Here is a 24,351-nt window from a genome sequence, read left to right as displayed (position 1 = left end):
ACTTTTTAGTAAATCAAAAGCAACCAAAAAAACAATAATACCTATGTAGTTATTAAAAAAAAAAAAAAAAAGAATACAACTATTACTTTCCTCTAGATAATATAACAATATAATAAACAAAGAATCCAAAGAGTCATAAAGGCAAATAAAATTTAGAATTCCAGCTTTTTGGTTCCACACTTGTTCTATAAAAAGAGGGTGTTGGCCTATGTTCTCTCTCACCAACTCTTCCTAAAAAAAGATTGATCCAAACAAAAATATTGTATATCGCTACCTAGTAAAACAAAATCTTTGCATCATCGTCTCGGTAACCATCGGAATCCTCTCTTTTGCGGATTTGTTTTCAGATTGCAGAATCTTAGTATCTCATCATCTGCAGAACCCCGGGCAGCTTCATATATCTCGGTTTGTGAAATATTCTTGATGATTATTATATGTAAATATGTATGTATCTACACGTAGTTGATATGATGTTTTTCTTGTGGGGTTTGTGTTCTTTAAGGTTTGGCGGAGAGTAAGAACAAGAAGATGCAGACATTTCCGAGCTTTTATGAGGTGGGGAGCTGTTCTGAGTCGTATAATAACTTTCTTCAAGGAATAATGGGGTCTGCGGAGATGATGAATAGCCTGGAAGATACCTCGTGCGTGAGCCCAAGGTCGCTGGCGGAGGCGAAAGCCATTGCCGCCAACAAGAGCCACAGCGAGGCTGAGCGCCGCCGCCGGAAGCGAATCAACGGCCATCTCGCCACCCTCCGCACCCTCCTCCCCAACACAATCAAGGTAAGATCACACAACTTCATTCCATCTCATCATCATCAGCTTAGATAAAACTCACTCATCACTCATGTATGTGTTTGTGTGTCTATATATATATATATTTGAATGCAACTCTATTATAATGTAGTATCTGTTCATGACTACTTTCTCAATCTACTGAAGCGAGCCAATAACGCCTACATTGAGGCTCTAACTTACAATCTTTCATATGGGAGTCCAACCCCAGTGCCATTAATTTAAGGGGTTTTTTTTGGGTCAAGGGAAAAATCTGCACTCATTATTAGATGGTGTGTACCGAGAAATTTCTAAGATTTTTGGATCAATACAAAAATTCGCAGTAATTATTTAAGAGTATGCACCGAGTATGTACAACTACATACTCTTATAGTCCTATGTAACAATTTAGGAAATTTTTAAATTGTCTATAAGTATGTGTGTCTTTTGTATTGAGTACAATTACCTATACTATGTAAAGTTCTATTAGGTATTGCGAGAGGAAAGTACTAATCAGACCTGGTACAAAACCTAATTCAAATAGTATACATGATTGTACTTAATATAGAACATACAATTGATGCTTTGTTCACAAAAGATAAAATTCAGTCACCCCAAAGCCCCACATAGTATGATACAAATTCAGTGATTTATTAATTGGGAGCAAATTACACATAGTATGATACAAATTCTCTTTAGTGAAATAATGATTTTGCATTGAATTATTTTGTTGTCACATTTGAATCATGTTTATAAAGTGGAATGATAAAAGGGGGGGGTCGGTCCAATGATGAGCGATTGCATGAATATATGTCACTTTATAATATAATAATGAGCAATAAGAAATGATGTTTAACGTCACTGATTAATATTGCAGACGGACAAGGCATCATTACTAGCGGAGGCGGTGAAGTGCGTACGAGAGCTGAAGAAGACAACCACCGAGCTGGCGGCGGTGCCGGAATCCGACGCCGACGACAATAGTTTCAGCTACGCAGCAGCAGCAGGCACCAGCGGCGGCGGCGACGTTAGGCGGCCGACGAAATACATGTTCCCGAGCGAGACGGACGAGCTGAAGCTGAGCTACGCGGGGGAGGCGGGCGGCGGGAACTTAAAGGCGGCGCTGTGCTGCGAGGACCGGCCGGAGATCATAACGGAGCTGGTGAGGGCGTTGAAGTCGGTGGAGGGGAAGGTGGTGAGGGCGGAGATGGCGACGGTGGGAGGGCGGATAAAGTGCGTGCTGTGGGTGCATGTTGAGGGCTTGAATGGCGGCAATAAGGGTGGAGAGGAGGTGGTGGCGGCGGTGCGGAGGGCGCTGAAAGTGGTGGTGGACAGGTCAAATGCGGTGGTTAACTCGAGCCTGCAGGAGTTGCCGGGGCACAAGCGGCCCCGTCTCTATCAGTATTGATTATTATGTCACTTTGTTGTCGTTGTGGTTGATTGGGACATGGAAAACCCCATACTAATCCCCCAACAAACCAATTCAAAACATGAATATATATATATATATATATATATATATATATATATATATATATATATATATATATATATAACTTTGTGGTTTCACGTGCACTTTTGTAGAATTTTTGTAAATTAAAGTTAGTTTGGTAATTGAGTCAACTTACTCAATATTATTTTATCCTTTAAAAATCAATAAACAAGGAGAAATTATCATTTTATCCCTAAAATTAACAGTGCAAACGTGAGATATTAACGGGAGAATCACTAGAGGTCAAAATTACGAAGTCAGATGACTACACTGAGACATATTAAAGTTAAGGACGATAGATGGCAAAATCACCAAAGTCGAGGGACCTTGACTGACATTAACTCGGAATACCTTTTATTCGTATGTTCGTATATGTGCTCGATATATACGCACGGGACCAAGAGGTCCATCTCTCGAGCATAACCGACTAGATTGGATCTTATCTGACCCGAGCTTAGTAAGAAGATAGTCTTTTTGAGATTATTTAATCTTATGCCTCGTGCCTCACACCCGGGACAGAATTCCCGACCTTATATGCTCGAGAAGGTCATCCCGAGCACTAAGCTTCCAGCATTAGAAGACTAACGTAGTCACCTCACTACCGGATTACATCGTAATAATACAAGTGTCAGGAACCTCCAAGCACATGGACCTATTGGAATCGCATCTGACCCCACCCGTGCATGCGAGACACGTTGTTGACATGTCGCATGCCCAGCATATGTACCCCCAGATCTCTATAAAAGTCACATTTAATACCTTAAGGAGAGACTTTTGGAGTTTTATTCATACCATACTTTAAGCTAGGGAACTTCTGATCACACACAGAGCTACCCGAGACAATACATAGTACACCGTACACCAAAACAGAGTACTTCAACGTATTTACCACATCAACTTTAATCTTTATTTTACAGGAAAGTCTACCGATGCTACCCGGCCAAAACATGTGTTTTAATTTAATTTGGGTGAAGTTGGTTTTGTAACTCTCTAGCTAGCAAATAATCATAATAAAATAAATTAACATAGGTTATTCATAACTGACCGAGGACTTAAACAATATTTAGTTACCACAAATAATATATATAATCACGTAAATCATATTAGAGTTCCGGAGGATAAGTATACAGTATCATACTTCAATTCCAGTTGTGACTTGTGAGTTGTGACAGTGTGAGCTTATAAAGTATAAGATTATTATATTGTGGTTTATGAAGTGGGACGATGGGATTGAACTACTTTTCCAGAACACTGATTTTTCTTTTCTTATCCAAATGAGTCAGCCGGCTATTATAGATGGCCTGCCCACCTACTTCGGATTCCGCCACTTCCTCCTCCGACACTGCCGCTAGTGTCCACCGTGCCCACCATGCCTAGCCCGCCGCTACAACAACATTAAGGACAATCGCAATTGAGTTAATTTATCAATTAGTTGGATAATTATAAAGTTTCAAGTTTAATTTATAAGATTAACTTTTTAAATTTGAGCTGGTCAACTATATATGGATAACTTAAAGCTAATTTATTTAATTGTAATTTTTATTGGTTATTGTTACAAAGTGAATTTCATTGTCCATAATGCATTTTCAGATACTGACCACTAATTTTCTGGTAAATTAAAATATTTAAAAAAAATAAAGTGAGCATTTGTTACTGATTATAATGATATCTTATTAGAAAACGCTTGATGGCCGATGAGTATTTATTACTGACTATAACGATATCATATTAGAAAATGTTTGATTTGAGTAGCATGCCTCTATAGGTAGCTTAGCTTGAGTCACATCCATATCAATATGCAAAATTAGTAGGGTTGATTTATTAGGGTTTTCCAACTAACCAAAATAATTTTAGCTAACTATTACTTTGATTAATTTGATCAAAATTATATCTGTTCAATTAACAATTTTAAGTTTGAAGCTTTATAGAAATTCGAACATCAATGAATTGGGTTCAACATTTTAAAATTTACCTAATTAACCAAATTTCTTCCCCAAAAGATTAAATTTCCAACCCCAAGAGTTCACACACTCCGATTCTACAGAGTATTTGAGAGAATGTAAATCACAGTGACTCAATGGTTCAGCAGACAGGATCAAATGTCGGTGCATGAGAGATTTGTCCACTTTAAGCATAATCTCCATACTACCATTATTGATGTTCGAACCTTAGTCTTTTATCCTAAATATATTGTCTAACCAGTGAACTAAGTCTGTGCATACCCTAATTAACCAAAGTAATAGCGCGTATATATAATATAAGTATATATTTTGTAAAACATATTATACATAATTAAAATCCATAGAAGTGGAAACATAGTATGCCTACGTATACTCGTTACTCGTATAGTCGTAGGTTTATTTAATTTGTTTCATACTTTCATGATATGTCGTATATGTTGTGTCGTCGTTGTTCTACGGCTTGGCTTCATTGATTGGTTGAGCTTCTTGAGCGCTATGGCAGCAGTATCTGCAACGTCCGCCATAGTATCCGCCACAGCACCCGTATCTACAGTGCCCTCCGCCGCCACCGTGGCCACCTCCATGATAACCTCCGCCACCGTGACCACCTCCATGATAACCTCCACCGCCGTAACCACCCCAGCCGCCATGGTGCTGCAGGCCTACTTCACCATTATTTTCTTCAGTTCCCAGAGCTGAAGATGCAGAGAGAAGGGCCCCACACAACAACAAAGCTACGAGAATCAAACTGTTTGGCTTCATCATATATATCCCTTAGAAAATTTCCGCAATCTGCAAGTATATATTGTAAATGGAGATAGATACAGAATCCTTTTGAGCCTCTGCAGTATATATATAGCAGTGCGGGGTGGTCCGGGTGGATGAAGAAACGTTGGTAAATTAAGTAAAGAGACAAATGTTGAGATGGAGAAACGTTAAAAATAGTAAGAAGTATGACGTTGGTAGCAGATAGATGAGATGCCATAATATAATGAATGCACGTTAAGAATTACAAGGGAAAGTGAGACGAGGATATCTCTGATGTTTCCATCTGGAATTGAAGCTCCAGCTGCATGTATAGAACCTATATTTGGACGTCATGTATGTATAGTAGTTGAGGAGATGGCAGCTACCATAATGTGATTCGACTTTGATATATATATATATATATATATATATATATATATATATATATATATATATATATATATATATATATATATATATATATATATATATATATATATATATGCTATTGTTTAGGTAAGTCCACCCCTTCTTATGAGTCTGTATAGACAGATCTCAGCCAAAAGATCAACTGTGCAACTATATATGAGAAGGGGTGGAGTCATTTGTTTATGAGTCTATATATATATATATATATATATATATATATATATATATATATATATGCTATTGTTTAGGGTAGTCCACCCTTTTTTCTGAGTCCATATGAATAGATTTGGGCCAAAAAGCCAACTGTGCAACTATATATGAAGAGGGTGAAGTCATTATATCATGAATCTATATATATACATATATTGTTTAGGGTAGTCCACCCTTTTTTCTGAGTCCGTATGGATAGATTTGGACCAAAAAGCCAACTGTGCAACTATATATGAAGAGGGTGAAGTCACTATATCATGAATCTATATATATATATATATATATATATATATATATATATATATATATATATATATATAGGCTTCGTTAAAAAGGAGATATAAATGAAGTACATCTCACAATTTATCTTCTCCACTAATTTGAGACGAGCAGTATTTAGATTAATTGACTAGTTGAACTATGTTCAGGAGACTTTAGGTGGTAAAGATGATAAAAGTATGAGGAGAATAAGCATGCATGGGGATTGGGCAGTCCACATTTTATTAACCAGAATTGCTCTAGTTTTAAAAAAACTAATAGCATAATCCATGAAAGCATCTATCAACCATCTCTATAGAATTGTGAAGCTGCAGTATCTACAGGCATGTTCAACTCTACTACCAGATAACAAAGGATATCCCAAGATGGACATGAAAACATATATATATAAATATACACCAAAAACTCCATCCCCATTCTGGCATGCACAACTGCCACAGACACTTAAAAGAAAACGAATTTCGCTTAAACATGGAGCCCCCCTTTATCTTCAGCCTTCGTAGAACAGGGCTCAATCGCGATCTGAACCCAACACTTGCTTCTTGATCTCTTCGACTTTTGACGCTAACTCCTCCCTGTTTTTCTGCAAATCCAATTGAAACATAAACAGTCATGGAACCGAGAGAAATGAGCTGTGTAAAACAATACACTTGACTAATTTTACCTTGAGTAGCAGATAGCGGTTAGTGAACCACACTGTATAGCCAATGCCAACAACTTCCATCAATTTGGGGAACTGATAAATGATAATAACCAAATTATAAGCAATTCATCGACAGTGAAGAATGTAAAATGAAATATACCAAATAGGGTCAAGATCCAAAAAAAATGAGGAGAGTAGAAGAACGGACCAGAGGGATAGAATCAATAGCACCAACAACAGCACTTGTTAACCAAAGGGCAACACCACCACCACCACCAAGTATAAACAGCGAGGACAAATTTTCAGAATCAAACTGCATATGCAAAATAGGAAACAATTTATAAACATTTGAATAAAGTCAAAATAAAATTGATGTAAAATTGTAAAATTAATGGTCATAGAATACAGAGAAGTGAACATATTATATGAGGATAATTTAATTCTCAAAAACCTAGGCTGCTCAGGTAACCGCTCAGAATTGGCAATTTCGCCAATGTATCATCAGATCTTGACAGACCTTTAAAACGTAAGAGACACATCATAGCAGCCTTCTTAACATCAATCACACTTCTATCACAGTACAACTTGGAATTACTGAAGTTACACAGTGCAGAAATATTGTCAAATAATTAGTAGGCTCCAATAACCAGAAAAGAAAAGATTTTAAAAAAATAAACTGGTCAAAACTCAAAAGTCTTGTATATTTAAAATTTCAAATACAAAATAACAATTATAGTCAGAAACTCAGAATTGCGAGTATGTATGTCCACACAAACAGACACACATTGGACATTCTAGTCATAATCTGCTAACCATATACCAGATGTGTGAAGATGAAAAACTGAAAGACACAAGGAATGTTAATGAACTCAGGCTGCTCAGGTAACCGCTCAGGACCAACATTACTGTCAATGTTTCATTAAGCATGAACAAACTTTCATCGAGTCCATTTCATCAAGGCAGCCATATATTAATCACTCTTATTGACCATAATCAAAGGAGGTATTGTAAAGAATATATGTCATAAGCAAATATATGAAGTATCAAATTAAGAATGACAATATCAAACTATGGGCAATAAAAATGCATATAATATTCTAAAGATCACAATCAGAATAAGTTGCAATCAAATGACAAGAATATATGAAATGTCCATTTTAAAACTGCCATGGCATATGACATATCATAGGAAATTTCTAGAACAGACAACAAAAATGAATAGAATCAAACCTCTATATCAAGCTGATCAAAAATCTCAGACAATTTTCCTCGAAATTCAGAGAGAGGATCGTCTTCTGATTTCTCATTCTCCGTGGCAGTGTCATAGTGACCCTCTTGTTCAGATGCTTCATTATGCAAAGATACATAAGCACTAGTCTGCTCACCAGATTTAGAATCGTCAGCAGTTACAATGCTATCAGGTTCATCTTTCACATACTGACTAGTAAAGCTAGATGCTTCATCTGATTTTGCCAATCTGATAGATGAATTGGAATACTGTAACACTCCTGTAATGATAACATAAACGGGAAACCTGTCAAATATATCTTGCTAAAGTAATTATAAAATTGCATTTCTCTGTTTCATTTTCTATGAGAGTTATCAGTTATGAAAAAATGATATTTAAAAAAAAAAAAAAATCATAGCCCTAGGCCAAAGATACAAAATTTACAAAGCAGGTAAAAGCCAACGTGAAATTGAATAATATAACCAGCACTTGAGGTTAACTTCCATAAAAATTCTATCTTTGTTACCCTCTTCCCTAACTAACAAAATCCCAATAAATCCCGAGATGCACTAGACATTTTCACAAACAACTGGCGACCCTTTTCAAACCAACGAAGCAAACAGCAAGGGAATACATTGTCCGATCAAAGAAACAACATGATCAACCGCTAAATCAAAAGCATGATGCATTAACAAGTACAAGGGTAAGAACAGATGATGGGCTAGCGGGAAAACCTGGAGTGAACCCAAAACGCGAAGCCTTCTTGATCCAGGGAACGCGATCATGGCTTCTCGGATGGGGAGCGAAAAGGCCAGCAGGCTTTGAAAGATTGGATACAGCTCGACAAGTGCAGAGCTCCATTTCTACTGAAGCCAATTGATTACGCGATGGCGGAAGTTTGGTAGAGAGTATTATACTGTAGAGTGTAGAGAAAAACTGAAAGCGAGTTAGGGTTTTGATCGGACTGAGTTTACGAGAAACACGTGTGGGAGAAGAAGAGCTTGCTGGCACGCAGTAGAAACAGCCGGAGGCTTTTCTGTATTTGGGCCGGTTGTTTTATGGGCTGAATCTATTAAGACGGGCCTGCTAGCCCAATTATATTATTGGGCCGATACCCCACTTCGGTTATTGGGCCAACCGGGCAGGGAGATGACGCCATGTTGAAAGTGCAGTCTGACTCATCTTTCTTGTCCGTTCCCCACAAGTTTCTCGCGGATAAAATCAAAATGTTCTCACGCGCTCTCCCCATTCACGCTCTCTTTGAAACATTTGAGAAGTTACAATGATAGTGAATGATTAACTCTTTTTTTTTTTTAAAGAATTCATTATTTTTCAAACACTCTTTATTTGTTCGTAGCATGATAGAATAATAGTATGTGGTAGTGCCAAGACCTTATGGTCTAATGATACTCCAGTTGAATTCCTATATAGGAAGTTGTGAGTTCAAGCCTTAGTGCAGGCGTTAACTGTCACGCCGGGTGCGTCCAAGGCCTCTACTTTTTTATTTATTTTTATTTTTTTATTACACTGGAAGGGGGATACTCAAAAGGAGAAACTTTATGTGTGGACTTGCTTCCAAATATGGATGCCAAACATGTCTTCTTCCCGGATTTAATTTGCAGGATCCCAACCGGTGCCTGGTGAAGGGTTGGCGTGTCTCTTTGCTCTACGGGGAGCTTTGGAAGGAAATCAGCCACTTGATTTTGATATCTAGCAACAAACGTCAGGTGCTAAACGCCCGATTCTGCAAGTTCTCGTCTGCAAGCGTTGATTATGTTGTCTATGATGTTTCCCCACCTTAGCCCCTAGGTGATCGCCTCCACAAGATTTCTGAAATCACTCTCAATGCAACTTTGTCTGCTGCCTATCGTTTTGTCCATTTGGATGCCTCTTAACAATGTCCAAGCTTCTGCAGTTTCAGTTGAGCAATTACCAAATCCTTGTATAAACCCCTTTACCCAGTTTCCTTACTCGTCTCTAGCTATGCTTGCGCATCTAACCCAGCCCGTGTTAGGATTATGGCTCCCATCAATATTAATATTCTTGATCCAACCTGGTGGTGGTTTATTCCATCTAATCAGTTTCCAGCTTCTACCCGTCCTTTGAGACACCACTCTATTTGCCCTATAAAAAGCTTTATTAATCTCGCTTATTTGCATGTAAATCCAGTAACTTTTTTGTCTTATGTTTATTATTTTCCGGTTGAAGACCCTTTCATTTCTCCACTTCTAGCCGAGTTAATTCCAGCAATAGTCATCTGACTATATTGATTTTCCAAAATTAGTCCCCGACTTTTAATTTGGACATTTTACGTCCCTTGACTTTCAATTTCTTTCCAATTGAGGTCCTTTCGTTAGATTACGATAAAGTGGACTTTAAGTGAATGGGTAAAGTAGTCATTTCATCTGCCTAATATATAATTCTTCGTATTTCTTCATTGTATACGCGACTTCGGACAACAGATTCACTTAATTGCTTAATCCCTAATGAAATTTTGTTCTTCAAGTGGATTTAGGGATTAAGTAATTAAGTGAATCCGATGTCTGAAGTCGCGCATACAAGGGAGAAATACGAAAAATTATACATTAGGCAAATGAAACGACTACTTTACCATTTCATTTAAAGTCCAATTTACCGTAATTTGACGGAAGGACCTCAATTTGAAAGAAATTGAAAATCAATAGATGTAAAGTGTCCAAATTAAAAATCGAGGACTAATTTTGAAAAACCAATATAGTCGGAGGACCATTGCTGGAATTAACTCCTCCTAGCCCCTTTCATTTTTTTTATTAATTTAATTTAATGTAAGATGAGTAAATTTACCAATAATTTATAAAAATAAAAATAAAAAGGCAATCGAGTGTCTACACGCTCGCGATTGGTCGACACTTCCTAAGAAGTAAGAACATCTACGCCTAAAATCGTCACCGTCCTTATCCGTATACAGACAAAGAAGCCTTAACGATACAACGTGGAATACAAAGTACCAACTGTCTCGCCTCGTCATATCCTACTCTAAAAAACTCGACCCTTTTTCTTCCAGTGAGTTTAATTTCCCAGAGAAGAGAAAGAGAAAGAGTTAGCCGCAATGACGACGCCGGAAAGCTTGAGCCGGGAGCAGTGCCTGTACATGGCGAAGCTGGCGGAGCAAGCGGAGCGGTACGAGGAGATGGTGAAATTCATGGACAAGCTGGCGGCGGATTCCGAGCTGACGGTGGAGGAGCGCAACCTGCTGTCGGTGGCGTACAAGAACGTGATCGGGTCGCTGCGGGCGGCGTGGCGGATCGTCTCCTCCATAGAGCACAAGGAGGAGAGCCGCAAGAACGACGACCACGTCGTACTCGTCAAGGATTACAGATCCAGGGTCATCGAGTCTGAGCTCTCCGCCGTCTGCGCCCAAATTCTCAACCTCTTGGACCGCCACTTGATCCCCTCCGCCGCCGCCTCCGAGCCCAAAGTCTTCTACTTGAAGATGAAGGGCGATTACCATCGCTATTTAGCGGAGTTTAAGGTTGGGAATGAGCGCAAAGAAGCCGCCGAGGAGACTATGCTAGCTTATAAAGCTGCTCAGGTATATAATAAATTAAAGTTTCTATTTTTAACTTCCCTTTCTATACTTCATGAGAATTGATTAAGAATTCAGGTAAGGGAACTTAGGAAACACCAAAAATGTTTCAGTTATATATGTTTAGGTTATTGGATTAGTCTTTTAAAGATCTTTGATTGAACTGTTGTTAGGATGGGTGTGTAAAGTTTGATTCTTTTGACTGAAATTATCAAATTAAGGATTGTGTTTGCATATAATGTCTGAAGTCTTTTAATTTACCCTGTTGGTTAAGGTTAGGTGTACTGTTCAGCCCTTTTTAGTTGATGTAATTGACAAATTTGTTCCATGAGGGTGATTGAAACCGAACACGAATCTCCATATATGATCTTTGAAACAGCAAAAGATTCGATTTTGTTTTTGAGATTTTCAGTTTACGCTGAAAAAAAGCTAACAGTGACAATAAGGTTGTAAGGGTGTTTGGTCGCTTAAACAACATTGAGATATCATTAACCACATCTATTCTCGAAACTATCATTAATTCTTGGTTTTTGTTTCTGGCTATACGACGTACTTCAGGATGTTGCAGTTGCTGATCTTGCTCCTACGCATCCTATACGGTTGGGTTTGGCACTCAACTTCTCGGTATTCTACTATGAGATTTTAAATGCAGTGGAAAAGGCTTGCGGCATGGCTAAGCAGGTTAGTCAATCTCTACTTCTATCGATCTTATTTCAATAATTTCTTTTTATGTTCCTGAATGGCTGAATGTATAAGCTATCTTTTAGTTTCGTCCTAAATGATTTGATAGCTTTAATTCGATTTCGAAATGTGTAACATTATTGGTTACAATTAGAACCCACGTCTATTCCTATCGATTTATCGATGGGGAATTTGAACTGCCAAACACCAAATCTAAGATGTCTCTGAAATTGTTTTTATTCGAAGGTGTCTAGCTTATCGTATATTTTCCGTTTATACACAGGCCTTTGAGGAAGCCATTGCCGAGCTGGACACTTTGGGCGAGGAGTCCTACAAGGATAGCACGCTCATCATGCAACTTTTGAGGGATAATCTCACTCTCTGGACTTCTGATATGCAGGTAAATTAGAACTCAACGAGAACTTATTGGTATACCTTTGCAGGGATAGGACTATTTGGACTTGTTTTTATGCCAATCTATTAACTGCCCGACGTTCAAACAAGAAACTAAATAACTTCTCCGTTTTTGTGATTGGATGCAGGATCAGACGGGCGATGCTTGAGTTGAATCACTTCTCGATGGATCGGATGTGGTCTCAAGTCTATAATCTGCAGACTAAATATATATATGACTAGTGATGACTTGTGTGTTTTGTGTTGATTTTCTTTGTCCTAATATTGGTTTGAAATCTAAGTTTTGAGTGTTTGTTGGTTGTGTTGTCTTTTTGTTTCCATTATTTGTCCTTTGCTCTCTTTTTCTTCCATCTCTTCACAATGCCTCTATCTGCAGATAAGATCAAACCACCAAATCTCTCTTTTGTTGCATTGTCACTCTAAGAATATGTATATATGGTGAATAACTCGATATCGACTGTATTTTTTTTTTATGGAGCTGGCCCGGGAGAATGGTCACCTGTGGGAATCGAATTCGGGTTATCCCAAAATCTTTTTCCACAAAGAGAGCTCATTTGTAACTTGAGCTACTTCATTGGGTTGTAGTTTAACTGTATATGTATATACTTAGTGGACATAATCTTTGATATGCTACGTTTCGATTAAAAACTTAAATTTACAGTATAATTGGATTTATTGCATTGTGTAACTAGACTTATTTGTTGTTTCACAAATTATATCATGGATCAGGGTTCAACATGTGCATTATAAATTATGGTCCAGATTAGATTACGTACACCGTTAACATATTATGTAATTTAGTTATAAGTGAATGTTAACTGCATGTATATAATCAGAAATAGAGTCAAAAATGTCACCAAAAAAAAAAAAAAAAAAAATGAACTAGAGTCAATAATGTTACCCTGATCCATGATATCTTGGTTAGGCTGACTAGGCCCTTCATTGGCTTAATCTAAAACACATGCATATATACGTACATAGAAACATACACACATGCATACATATATGGATAACACAACAAATCAAATTATCAACTTTAATAATCTCTTTTCCCATTTAAGCATCTTACATAGACTAGGGAGAATCGTCTGTAATACTAAATGGGCGCACAACGTGATGCCAAGAAGATTTCATCTATATTATTGTATTTCTTTCAATATATCCAATCTTAAAAAATTACAAATAGATACGGAGTAAAAAAATTAAATAAGTAAGGGTTTTGGAATTGATATTATAGAATTAATTAGTAGTAGAGTTGCAGAATGAAAGAGAAAAACGAAGAGGTCGATTTTACAACTTGTGCAATCGACGGTCGACTAACATAATTGAACAAGAATGGTTAATGAACTAAATCGTCTAGTTTGTTCCCTTCAAAAGTAGGTCACTATGTCCTGGAATTACATACTAGAATGGACCAAAAGGAGAATAAAAATAGTTGATTTTATGACGTACTTATGCAATCGACAGTAGGCTAACACATTGAACAGAGAACAAGAGAATTGTTAAGGAATCAAATCATCTAGTTTGTTCCCTTGAAAAATAGGTTAGCATGTCTTGGAATCACGAACTAGAATGGGCCAGAAGGAGAATAAAAAGAGTTGATTTTACGACTTGTGCAGTCGATAGTCGGCCAATACAATCGAACAAAGAATAAGAGAATTGTTAACTAACCAGATCATTGTCTAGTATGTTTCTTTAAAAATAGGTTAGCATGTCCTGCAATCACGGACTAGCTAGAATGGGCCATAAGGAGAATTAAAAGGGTTGATTTTACGACTTGTGCAGTCGACAGTCGGCCAACACAATCGAACAAAGAACAAGAGAATTGTTAAGTAACCAAATCGTCTAGTATGTTTCCTTCAAAAATAGGTTAGCATGTCCTGCAATCACGGACTAGAATGGGCCATAAGGAGAATTAAAAGAGTTGATTTTACGACGGGTGCAGTTGACAGTCGGCCAACACAATCGAACAAAGAACAAGAGAATTGTTAAGTAACCAAATCGTCTAGTATGTTTCCTTCAAAAATAGGTTAGCATGTCCTGCAATCACGGACTAGAATGGGCCATAAGGAGAATTAAAAGAGTTGATTTTACGACGGGTGCAGTTGACAGTCGGCCAACACAATCGAACAAAGAACAAGAGAATTGTTAAGTAACCAAATCGTCTAGTATGTTTCATTCAAAAATAGGTTAGCATGTCCTCCAATAACGAACTAGAATGGGCCATAAGGAGAATTAAAAGGGTTGATTTTACGACTTGTGCAATCAAAAGCCATCCAACACAACTAATCATAGAAGAGAATTGCTAGGGAACCGGCCTAAGTGTCCAAACAATTCCTCAAAAAATAGGTAAGCACGTCATGGAATTACGAATTAAAATGAGTCGAGGCACCAAACCGCTAGTACCCAACCCATTAGAAACAAAAAGAGTTGAGCACTTATTGTGGACTAGCAGCAGGCTAGCATGCCGCAGTAGAAGCTAATATATGCTTGAGTTGTACGTGTTGAGGAAGTGCAGAGGTATGGGTGGATGGTTTTTATTTAGTAGCTTTTGCCATAATTTATGTGGTCCTCCAACAGCTGAACGACCATGTACTAGGCTAGCTATACTAGCATTAATCTTATCGACACAACAACAAAAAAAGTTGAACTGTCAAGACAACGCCGACGGGCAAGCTTACTCAATTGTCGAACCTATAATTTGTACCAATGACTCATGATCATAGCGTGAAGAGTTTTAATCCGTAACTTGGGAGTTGGGACATTATGTTCGAGGAGCAACACAAATGTTATACCTATTTTTAATAATATTTCAGTTCACCCAACAAAAACACTCCAATGGTCTCTATTGAGTGCAAAAGTGTTATTCCACTAGTGAGTCATTTGATCAAAATTTGATTTGAGTTCAGTCCAAGGTCAAACTTCAAAATTGTTGGCTTATGACTTGTTGAGTTGCTCGCTCGCTATATAGAAACAAATAGCGTGAGGTTGTAAGGAAATTTAGTTTGAAATATATTTTAAAATTCTAGTCACGACAATAACATGAAAAATTCAAGGCATGTGTAAATCACATCTTTCTTAAAAATTAATTTGTTCATCGCTAGAAGTATTGAAGGGTTGATTCTCCAATATACAATAGGTTACCAATGAAAATATTTGAGCATTCAAATATAATCATTATTGACGAACTTCAACAAAGAAATAAGAAAAATTTATAATTTATGCCCCTCACAAATATGCCTGATGGGGATTATTGCCTTCGAGCTATTCATGGGCTTTGGTCAGTCTCGACCCCCGACCCGAGTAGAATCTGGCCCGACCACCTTTGGGCTAAAGCAGGCAACCTCCCGACCTTGTACGCAGTCAGTGTTGCAAAAATTGCGCCTAGGCGCTAGGCAGTCGGCCTCCTAGGCACCCGCCTAGGCGCTCTAGGCGCCTGCCTAGGCGCTTAGCAATTTTTTCAACATTGACCGCAGCAAGCGCTAAGTCGGGATAGGCAGGTTAAAGACGGTTATTAGCGATTCCGCCTCGACCCCGGAGGTCGGGACTTCTTACCGACCTAGTTCTCATGATTGGACGTGGGGGATCGCGCCTAGAGGAACCAGGAATCTAGCTCCACATGGTTAGGCCCGCTACGCCCCTAAACTGCATCGCTGCATGAACTTCACGTGCAAGCCATGCCGAAAGCTCGGCACCTGTTCCCCGTTTCCACATATAAATACCACATTAAATGCAGGGGAGGGGGACTTTTGGGCATTTTCTACTAATTGATCTTTAGCCTGGGGACCTCTGACCCACTGTCACGTAACTCGAGACTAAAGACTTAAACCAACAAGCAGACTAGACATACGATCCGAGCCCACTACCGACCTAATAAGACCGTATACAGTAGAGTAGACCATTCATATATTATATATCAATATCAATCATTAATGTTACCCTGAATTATTAGTGGTGTAAATATTATCCCTCAATTTTCAAAACGTGACATATATTGCCCCTGAATTATTAGTAGTGTCATACACATTTTGAGAGGGGGGTGTGGGGGCTAGGGGCTAGGGGAAACACCCAATCTTATATATGGAGCTCGAATCTCAAATAAGAACAAGAAGCAAGAGTAGTTAGTATAAAATAAAAAAGATGAGAGACAGTTGTTGGACCACTGAAATGCGTCAATTCATGGACATGCATGCATATATAAGTCCAAGAAAAGCTTTGTTGGTGTTTGCAAACCCCATCTGATCTCCATATATATATATATCATCATCTTCAATTCTCTTTCTTTTTCTTTATAGAATAATAGAGCTTAGATCGAGAAGGGTGGGAAGGCTGATATTAAGGTTTGAATATGTGTAAGCTGCAGTCCTACACGTGATGATGATAATGATGCATGAAGAAATATGGTTTTTTTTTTTTTTTTTTTTTTTTTTTTTTTTTGTAATAAAAAGGTAATAATGTTTTATAGTTTCGTCTAATTAAGAATTTTTGAGTCCTAACCTTATGTGCTAAACTTTGGGTCATCCGGTGCACCAATGCTCTTATGAGATCAGAATTGATAAGTAGGGGTTAACTGAGAATCAACTAAAATAATTAGTCTCATTTAACGAGTAGCAAATACCAAGAAAATGCAATATTATTATTTAAACAAATAAAAAAAAAACAAGTTGCTAATTTGGATTCCCAATTTCCTTAGTAGGGTACGTAAATTAATTTTTTTGTTTGTTTTACTATTTTAGTAACATTTATGCCCCTGATTTGATTATCCATGATATGAATTCTCAATAATTTTTCATTTCACAAAAGAAAATGATACAAGGATTCTTAAAGTGTAAAATTCTCGTCACATGTCAGGATTTTATTGATAGAAATAGAAATAGAGTAATAAAAATCGTGATCTATTATTTTCTTTGGAATAAATCAAAATATGCGACAAAATAAAGTACATAACAAGAGTGTTAAGATATCATTTGATGTTCAATACATGCAATAGACTTAGTGTTTAGAGGAACCATTTTTTCATGTTATTTTTGCTACAATGATAATACTCCACAATAATAATTAATATAATAACAATAATATTAATGAGCAAACTATTTATGAATATATCTAATGATAATAAAGATATTTAAGAACATATCTACCACCTAAGCAAATGCTCAAATGGAAATATTATAAATATAATAAATGAATATACTCTTGATGAATTTGGGTAAGAAATTAAAGTCATTGTTGAATATATTCATATAAAATTGTGAATTTATCATAGTTGGGAATAATAAATGGCTCTAAAGTATTAAAAAAATAGAGTAACATTTTGATAAATATTTCAAATGTATCAATAAAAACTACAAAATGTATATAATGATATGTGAAGTGCAACTTCTTGAGCGCATTTGTAATTTTACGCAATGCACTTTAAATATTAAAATATTTATCAAAATGACATATTATTTTTCTCCTTTTACCCTTTATTTTAGAGTCATCAATCTTCTCACATTGAAAAACTAGACGATCATTTTCACAATATTCAATCCCTGTACATACATACATACACATTCCTACCCTAGAGCAACTGGCCTACAGGCTCGCAAATACTTGTACATTAGTGCTCATAGTAAAATCAAATATGTATATCATTTTTTAAGTCCTTAGTGATAATATTCGAACCCTTCACCATGTTGTTATTGTAAAAGTACAAAATAATATCACTCAACTTATTTTAGATTGGTTAATTAATTGAATTGTGTCTCGATATATATATATATATATATATATATATATATATATATATATATATATATATATATATATATATACATACATACACACACACATCATATAGTGGTTGTTGAGTAGTGCATTTAGTTGGAATTTTACTTTTTGCAATAATGGAGGGATTAGGTTTATAATGTAACAAATTAAATAATTCAATAATCCATAAATGTAATTGCTTTAAAATCATTTCTGACAGAAAACAGAAAAGAATCATTATTACCCCATCACTACTCGCACTCCATAACTTCGCTCAGTTTTGTTCATTGACTAATGACTAACCATTCACACATCAACTTCTGACTTTCACTATCAACAATTCACAACCATTAGCCAAAAACATCCAATATTATGTGCTTAAGGGTAAAAGGGCGCCAGTGTTACCTTCTCCGCTTAAATTTACTTCTTATTAATAATGTGACAGAATTTGATTAGTTTTTTTGTTATTTATATTTAATTATGAAATAAGTTTGTTTAATTAAAAAAGGAACATCAAACAAATGTAAATAACTAAATATTAAGAGATATGCCAAGCACCTTGTGCTCAGATGGCACCCGAGTTGGACTCCCATATGGGAGATCGAGGTTGTGAGTTTGAACCTCATTGGAGGCGTTATTGGCTCTTTGTGCTTTAGTCGGTTGAGAAAGTAATTATGAACAGATGGTTAAAGGCTTAAAGCCTGCGAACGCAGCATCGGAGAAATCAAAGACAATGATCTTACCACACATAGGGGATGGTTCACGTGCGAAATAACTCTCAGATGAAAAATGAGATGAGATCTGAGCCGTTGATATAATCTAGATCAATTGCCCATAATGAAGGATTTTTTTTAAACACGCTTCTTGCAATTATCTTCATTTAGTTTTCAAAGTTATGCACCTAAAGAAGGAACAATATGCACCCAAATAAAGAATAATATGCACCTAAAGAAGGAACTATATGCACCCAACGAAATAAAATAATACAACCAAAGAAGAAAATTAAATATTAATTAGAAGATAAATCATGCACTCGAAGAAGAACTAATATACACCCAAATAACGAACAATATACACTGAAACAAAGAAACTAATGCACTCAAAGAAAAAAGTAATTATTCACTAGAAGATATATAAACCATGCATTTGAAGAAGGAACAATATGCACCCAAAGAAGTAACAATATACACTCAAATAAAGAATAATATACACCTAACAAATGAAAATAATGCACTCAAAGGAAAAAGTAAATATTTACTATAAGGTACTAAATAAATAAATATTTACTATAAGGTAGTAAATAAATATTTATTATAACTTCTAAATATTTATTTAGAAAGGGTATAAAAATGTTAAGAGCAGTATCTATTATAACTTCTAAATTTACGCCTACATTTTCTATCCCTAAATCTTGTAGAATATCATGACCAAGATTTTTCCTTATTTTCTCCCCAATAATTATTATTATTTACATTTTTTTATATAAATATATTAAATAATATAAATAATGGAATTGGTATGTTTTTAGGTGACCAAAAAAATTCACAATCAAATGTATATACTTTATTCCTTTTTTTTTTTTCTTTTTAGTGATGACGAAAACCCAATCACTATTCGAATATGTATATTTGTAAATTTCATTTGTGACTTTAGCTGGCAAGAGACGACAATGAGATAAACCAGTTTAGATTGCTTATATAGTTGATCGATTTAAATCAAGAAGGTAAGTAGAACGTTCTGGCTGTTTTACTCCGTGCTATATTTTTCTTACGATTTTCTATTTTTTTTATTTTTATTTTTCAGTGGTGCGGTTAGGCACTGAGGAAAATAAAGAGTTTTATTATTGTATTTAGAGAGGAAAATAAATATTTTTTTGCTTAGAATTTAGAAATGAAAAAGAGTGAACAGGCCTCTCTTCCTCAAGAAGTCCTTTACCCTAAACATAAATGTTCACTTCCTACATAAAGCTCTCCTTGGAACAGACTCCAGAGTGCAGCCCCACATCTCTTCATATCCCCCTTTCTCCACTCTCTTTCTCTATAAAAGAAAAAAGTAAAACCAAGAAGGCCAAGAAGCAAATTGAGAGCAGTAATCGTTTAGACATAGGAAATGAATTAAATTTTGTGATGATGAGAAGATTTTGATAGCAGAGCATAGTGAAAGAAGCATCTTTTTTTTTTGGGTTGTTTTTTTTTTTACTTTTTTTTTTGGGTGTGTGTGGCTTTAATGGCTGACAACAGCTATGATTGTGTAGACTCAGACCTACCTTGCACAGAGACCATCAGGGCTCTGTGCTTTGATGATCTTGATTCTGTTGCCACAGATAGGCAAACCCATCAATCTAATGGTGGTGAAGGTTTGATCTTTGGCAATGGTGGATCAGACCCATTAATTGATTTTCCAATTTTGAGTGAAGAGAGCTTTTGCTTGATGGTGGGGAGGGAGAGCCAGCATATGCCTGCAGATGATTATCTCAGCAGATTGAGAACTGGGGAATTGGATTTGACCCTTAGAAGAGAGGCTCTTGATTGGATTTGGAAGGTGGGTTTGATTTTTCTTCTTTCTTTTCCATTCTCAAATTATATTTTTTCTGAATTTTTTCCAACTTGTTATTGTTATTATTACTGATTTTCTTTTTCAAGAGAGCACTTGATTTCCTTCCATTTCAAGCACCATTGAACTCTTGGTTTTGGCATTCATTTTGAGGGATTTCCAGAAAATGGGAATTCTTTAAACAGATTGATGTCTTTTTTGCTAGCTGAACAGTTCATGTTTTATCTTTTTGATGCTTATTCTACTTGGTGAAACATGTTGATGGTTTGATGATTGAATCTCTGATTTAGTTTAGGTGACATTTTGATTGATAAAGTTCATAGCTTTTATTAATTCTTACCCTAAAGGAGATTCAAGAGACTTCTTTTGAGTGTTTAATGCTCCATAATTGTCAATTCTATGCAGGCTCATTCCCATTTTGGCTTTGGAGAGTTTAGTTTTTGCCTATCAATGAATTACTTGGATCGTTTTCTCTCAATGTATGAACTGCCAGTAAGTATTTATCTGTTCTGATAGTCAGGTAGTTTGTGTTTAAGGCCTTGAAATGGTGATTTTCTTGACTGATTTATGGCTCGAATTCTTCGTTTCTTGGGATTCATAGAGAAGTAAAACTTGGGCAGTGCAATTGTTAGCTGTGGCGTGTTTATCGCTAGCAGCTAAACTGGAGGAGATCAGTGTGCCTTTGAGTGTGGATTTACAGGTGAAGATTGTCTGTTTTTAATCAGTTTAATGTATTATGCTTATTCGACGAATCGGGTTGGATAATGGTTCGTTTTTGATCGATTGGAACAGGTGGGTGATCCCAAGTTTCTGTTTGATGGTAAAACCATACAGAAAATGGAACTTCTCGTGTTGAGCAGGCTCAAGTGGAGAATGCTGGCATATACGCCTTGTTCGTTCATAGACTATTTCCTGAGGAAGATCAATGGCGATCAGTTACCCTCACTGCACGTGATTTCCAGATCAATGCGTCTTATTTTGAGCACGATAAAAGGTCGGTGGTGCCCTCTCTTTTCGTTCTCCATGATCTTTTCGGGTTCCAAACTCTTTGAATTGTTATTTGATTGCTTGAACGGGATTGCAGGAATCGACTTCTTGGAATTCAGGCCTTCCGAGGTAGCTGCAGCCGTGGCCATATTCGTTTCGGGGAAAACGCAAGCAATAGACGTTATCAAGGCAATGCCTTCCTTCACCCAAGAAACACAAAAGGTATCTTGAAATACCTTTTCAAGATAATGTTATTTGGGATATAATAATGATGTTATTTCTCAGTTTTTTCGGGATATAATGATGCAATTAAACCTCAACTTCTGCTAAAACTGTTTGGAATATTTTTTTTTAAAAAAAAAACAAATCTTGATAGCCATCTGCTGTTTGTAATACACCTTTTGCTCATAAAAACCGAATCTTTATAGCCATCTGCAACTAGAAATGGACTTTGGGACATAATGATGCAATTAAACCTCTACTTTTGCTAAAACTGTTTGGAATATCAAAAAAATAGAATCTTTATAGCCATCTGCAACTAGAAATGGACTTTGGGACATAATGATGCAATTAAACCTCAACTTTTGCTAAAACTGTTTGGAATATCATAAAAATCGAATCTTTATAGCCATCTGCTGTTTGTAATACACCTTTTGCTAAAAAAACGAATCTTTATTGTCATCTGCTGTTTGTAATACACCTTTTGCTCAATAAAAACCGAATCTTTATAGCCATCTGCAACTAGAAATGGACGGTCCTGCCTAGAATCATTACATATCATCTGATCAAAAACCAAATCTTGATCATCCACCATTATCAAGCAATCTAAACAACTGAGAATGGATTTGTGGATTTGCAGGAGAGGCTGGCGAAATGCGTGGAGCTGATTCAAAACCTGAAACTGAAGGGAAACGCGGGGGAAGGTAGTGGCAGCTCCATACCCCAAAGCCCAAACGGCGTCTTGGAAGCAGCGTGTTTGAGCGACGAGCAGACAGCCGGGTCATGCCCGAGCTCATCGACCTCCACCCCGGACACCAAGAAAAGAAGACTGGAAACGCAACACAACAAATGATTAGTAGCGACGAAAACTCCACAACCACCACCGAACATTCCTAGTAATACTACCAATCTTTAAAGGGGACTTTTGGAGATTATTAGGAGCATGAAATATGGTTTTTGTCTGTTTAGTCATATAATGTTTTTTTTTTCCTTGGCAGCTGCAAAATCACACCTTATGGCCAAATAAGTTTTGGTTGAATGGGAATTTTGGTGTGGCAGTGAAAAAGACTTACAGACAAGGAAGGTCCCCAAGGAATGAGAATTGGGGGGGAGGGTAGAGATGGGTCCCATCATTACCAGCTGTTAATAATAATAATGATTATTATTATTGTTATTATTATTACTGTTATATAATAAAAAACATTGAGGTGTCAACCAACCATAGTAATACAAAAAGGTGAAATTTTGATGAGTTTTATGTTGTGGTAGAAGTATACACTTTTTTTTTTTAATGTTTATTTAATTATAAGAATAGACAGAAAATTGGAATTTGAGAAAAAAAAAAAAGATTAAAATTTTTTTTCTGCAATGAAAATTGAGTACTGTAAAATTGACTTCAAATCATAAAAGGGGTACTATTGGCAACGGAGTTTCAAAAATGGCGGGAAACTGGGTGTCAACGTTGTGGCGTATTATATCGTATACGACGTCGTTAAGCTTTGTTTTTGAAGTTTTCACGGTGATTGACAATAATGCCCTCAGTTGGAGCATGGTCCAGGCTCACAAACCCATCTTTGACCGGTAAATAGGATTTTCATTCAGTAGTTATACCATGTGGACCAGGTCCACCTTACAAGGTGGACCCGGGTTCAAAATACACAATTTACATATTAAATGTTCATAATTTATCTTTTATATTACCAATGATAACTTTAGGAACAAAATATGGGCATGATCAATACTCAGGGACGAATTCTACAATTACCTTATAATTTAGGGATGAAAAGTGAAATTTTCTCTAATATTAATACTAATACTACTAATAATAATAATGTAATTGTATTGTGTCAGTGAAGAGATTAGGAGGAAAACGACAATTACTTAGTTTCTGTCTGTGTAATAGTTCATAAATCACAAGATAAAATGTAAACCGTACTAACAATACATTGTGCAATAAACTCAACCAAGAAATGCTTGCAAAAATTGCACTCGCAATTTTTGATATACAAATTATACTTCATCTATTCCGCATTGTTTTATTCCATTATTATTAGAAGGTGACAGGAGATTAAAAAAAGGTGGTACAACGTTTGGCGTTTTGACTGTAACAGGTAAGCATGGTAGAAATGGATTATAAAATATTTGCCATTCAAACTGCTCTGATTTTGGGAGATCCCAATAAAGCTACACACCTATATAGTATATGCATGCCATATGGGAATAAAACAATTTCTTAATTTTTATCACCACATACGAGATGTCGTAATCGAACTTTATATTTTTGATAAATTTATACTTTTTATTTATATTTTCACCATATATATTATCCAACTTTATTCAACATACGACATGATTACATATGACATTGTGAAAATATCTAACGTAACATCACTACTGGAAATTATGGAATTTCCGACCACC

At 36.3% G+C, this 24,351-nt stretch overlaps 4 protein-coding genes across 6 annotated transcripts; 3 read left to right on the top strand and 1 right to left on the bottom strand.

Annotated features, from left to right (window-relative positions):
• The first annotated feature begins 214 nt into the window (after positions 1 to 214).
• LOC109177827 (transcription factor bHLH30-like) lies at positions 215 to 2,280 on the top strand. 2 transcript variants are annotated; one of them, XM_019327299.1, is made up of 3 exons: positions 215 to 405; positions 503 to 780; positions 1,649 to 2,280. In XM_019327299.1, the coding sequence occupies exons 2-3, from the start codon at positions 529 to 531 to the stop codon at positions 2,177 to 2,179; spliced, it is 783 nt and encodes a 260-aa protein (XP_019182844.1). In that variant the 5' UTR covers positions 215 to 405; positions 503 to 528; the 3' UTR covers positions 2,180 to 2,280. The 2 variants fall into 2 exon arrangements, with proteins under 2 accessions (XP_019182844.1, XP_019182843.1); XM_019327298.1 differs by having other exon boundaries at positions 215 to 409.
• A 3,812-nt stretch (positions 2,281 to 6,092) lies between these two features.
• On the bottom strand, positions 6,093 to 8,747 carry LOC109177829 (protein CURVATURE THYLAKOID 1D, chloroplastic-like). The gene is made up of 5 exons (XM_019327302.1): positions 8,495 to 8,747; positions 7,763 to 8,040; positions 6,741 to 6,845; positions 6,554 to 6,625; positions 6,093 to 6,472 (listed from the first exon to the last, which is right to left on the bottom strand). The coding sequence occupies exons 1-5, from the start codon at positions 8,619 to 8,621 to the stop codon at positions 6,401 to 6,403; spliced, it is 654 nt and encodes a 217-aa protein (XP_019182847.1). The 5' UTR covers positions 8,622 to 8,747; the 3' UTR covers positions 6,093 to 6,400.
• Positions 8,748 to 10,699: 1,952 nt separating this feature from the next.
• LOC109177828 (14-3-3 protein 1-like) lies at positions 10,700 to 16,518 on the top strand. 2 transcript variants are annotated; one of them, XM_019327301.1, is made up of 5 exons: positions 10,700 to 11,331; positions 11,884 to 12,006; positions 12,290 to 12,406; positions 12,549 to 12,599; positions 16,507 to 16,518. In XM_019327301.1, exons 1-4 carry the CDS (start codon positions 10,849 to 10,851, stop codon positions 12,567 to 12,569), a joined length of 744 nt encoding a protein of 247 aa, XP_019182846.1. In that variant the 5' UTR covers positions 10,700 to 10,848; the 3' UTR covers positions 12,570 to 12,599; positions 16,507 to 16,518. The 2 variants fall into 2 exon arrangements, with proteins under 2 accessions (XP_019182846.1, XP_019182845.1); XM_019327300.1 differs by lacking the exon at positions 16,507 to 16,518 and having other exon boundaries at positions 10,701 to 11,331; positions 12,549 to 12,732.
• A 3,571-nt stretch (positions 16,519 to 20,089) lies between these two features.
• On the top strand, positions 20,090 to 23,188 carry LOC109177826 (cyclin-D4-1-like). The gene is made up of 7 exons (XM_019327296.1): positions 20,090 to 20,712; positions 21,130 to 21,216; positions 21,326 to 21,424; positions 21,517 to 21,718; positions 21,809 to 21,933; positions 22,571 to 22,826; positions 22,929 to 23,188. Exons 1-6 carry the CDS (start codon positions 20,398 to 20,400, stop codon positions 22,781 to 22,783), a joined length of 1,041 nt encoding a protein of 346 aa, XP_019182841.1. The 5' UTR covers positions 20,090 to 20,397; the 3' UTR covers positions 22,784 to 22,826; positions 22,929 to 23,188.
• Positions 23,189 to 24,351: the final 1,163 nt, after the last annotated feature.

Source organism: Ipomoea nil, unplaced genomic scaffold, assembly GCF_001879475.1.
Source record: "Ipomoea nil cultivar Tokyo-kokei standard unplaced genomic scaffold, Asagao_1.1 scaffold0805, whole genome shotgun sequence".
Lineage (NCBI taxonomy): Eukaryota > Viridiplantae > Streptophyta > Magnoliopsida > Solanales > Convolvulaceae > Ipomoea > Ipomoea nil.
The sequence above is the reverse complement of the archived record's forward strand: the minus strand, read 5'-3'. Positions and strand labels throughout refer to the sequence as shown.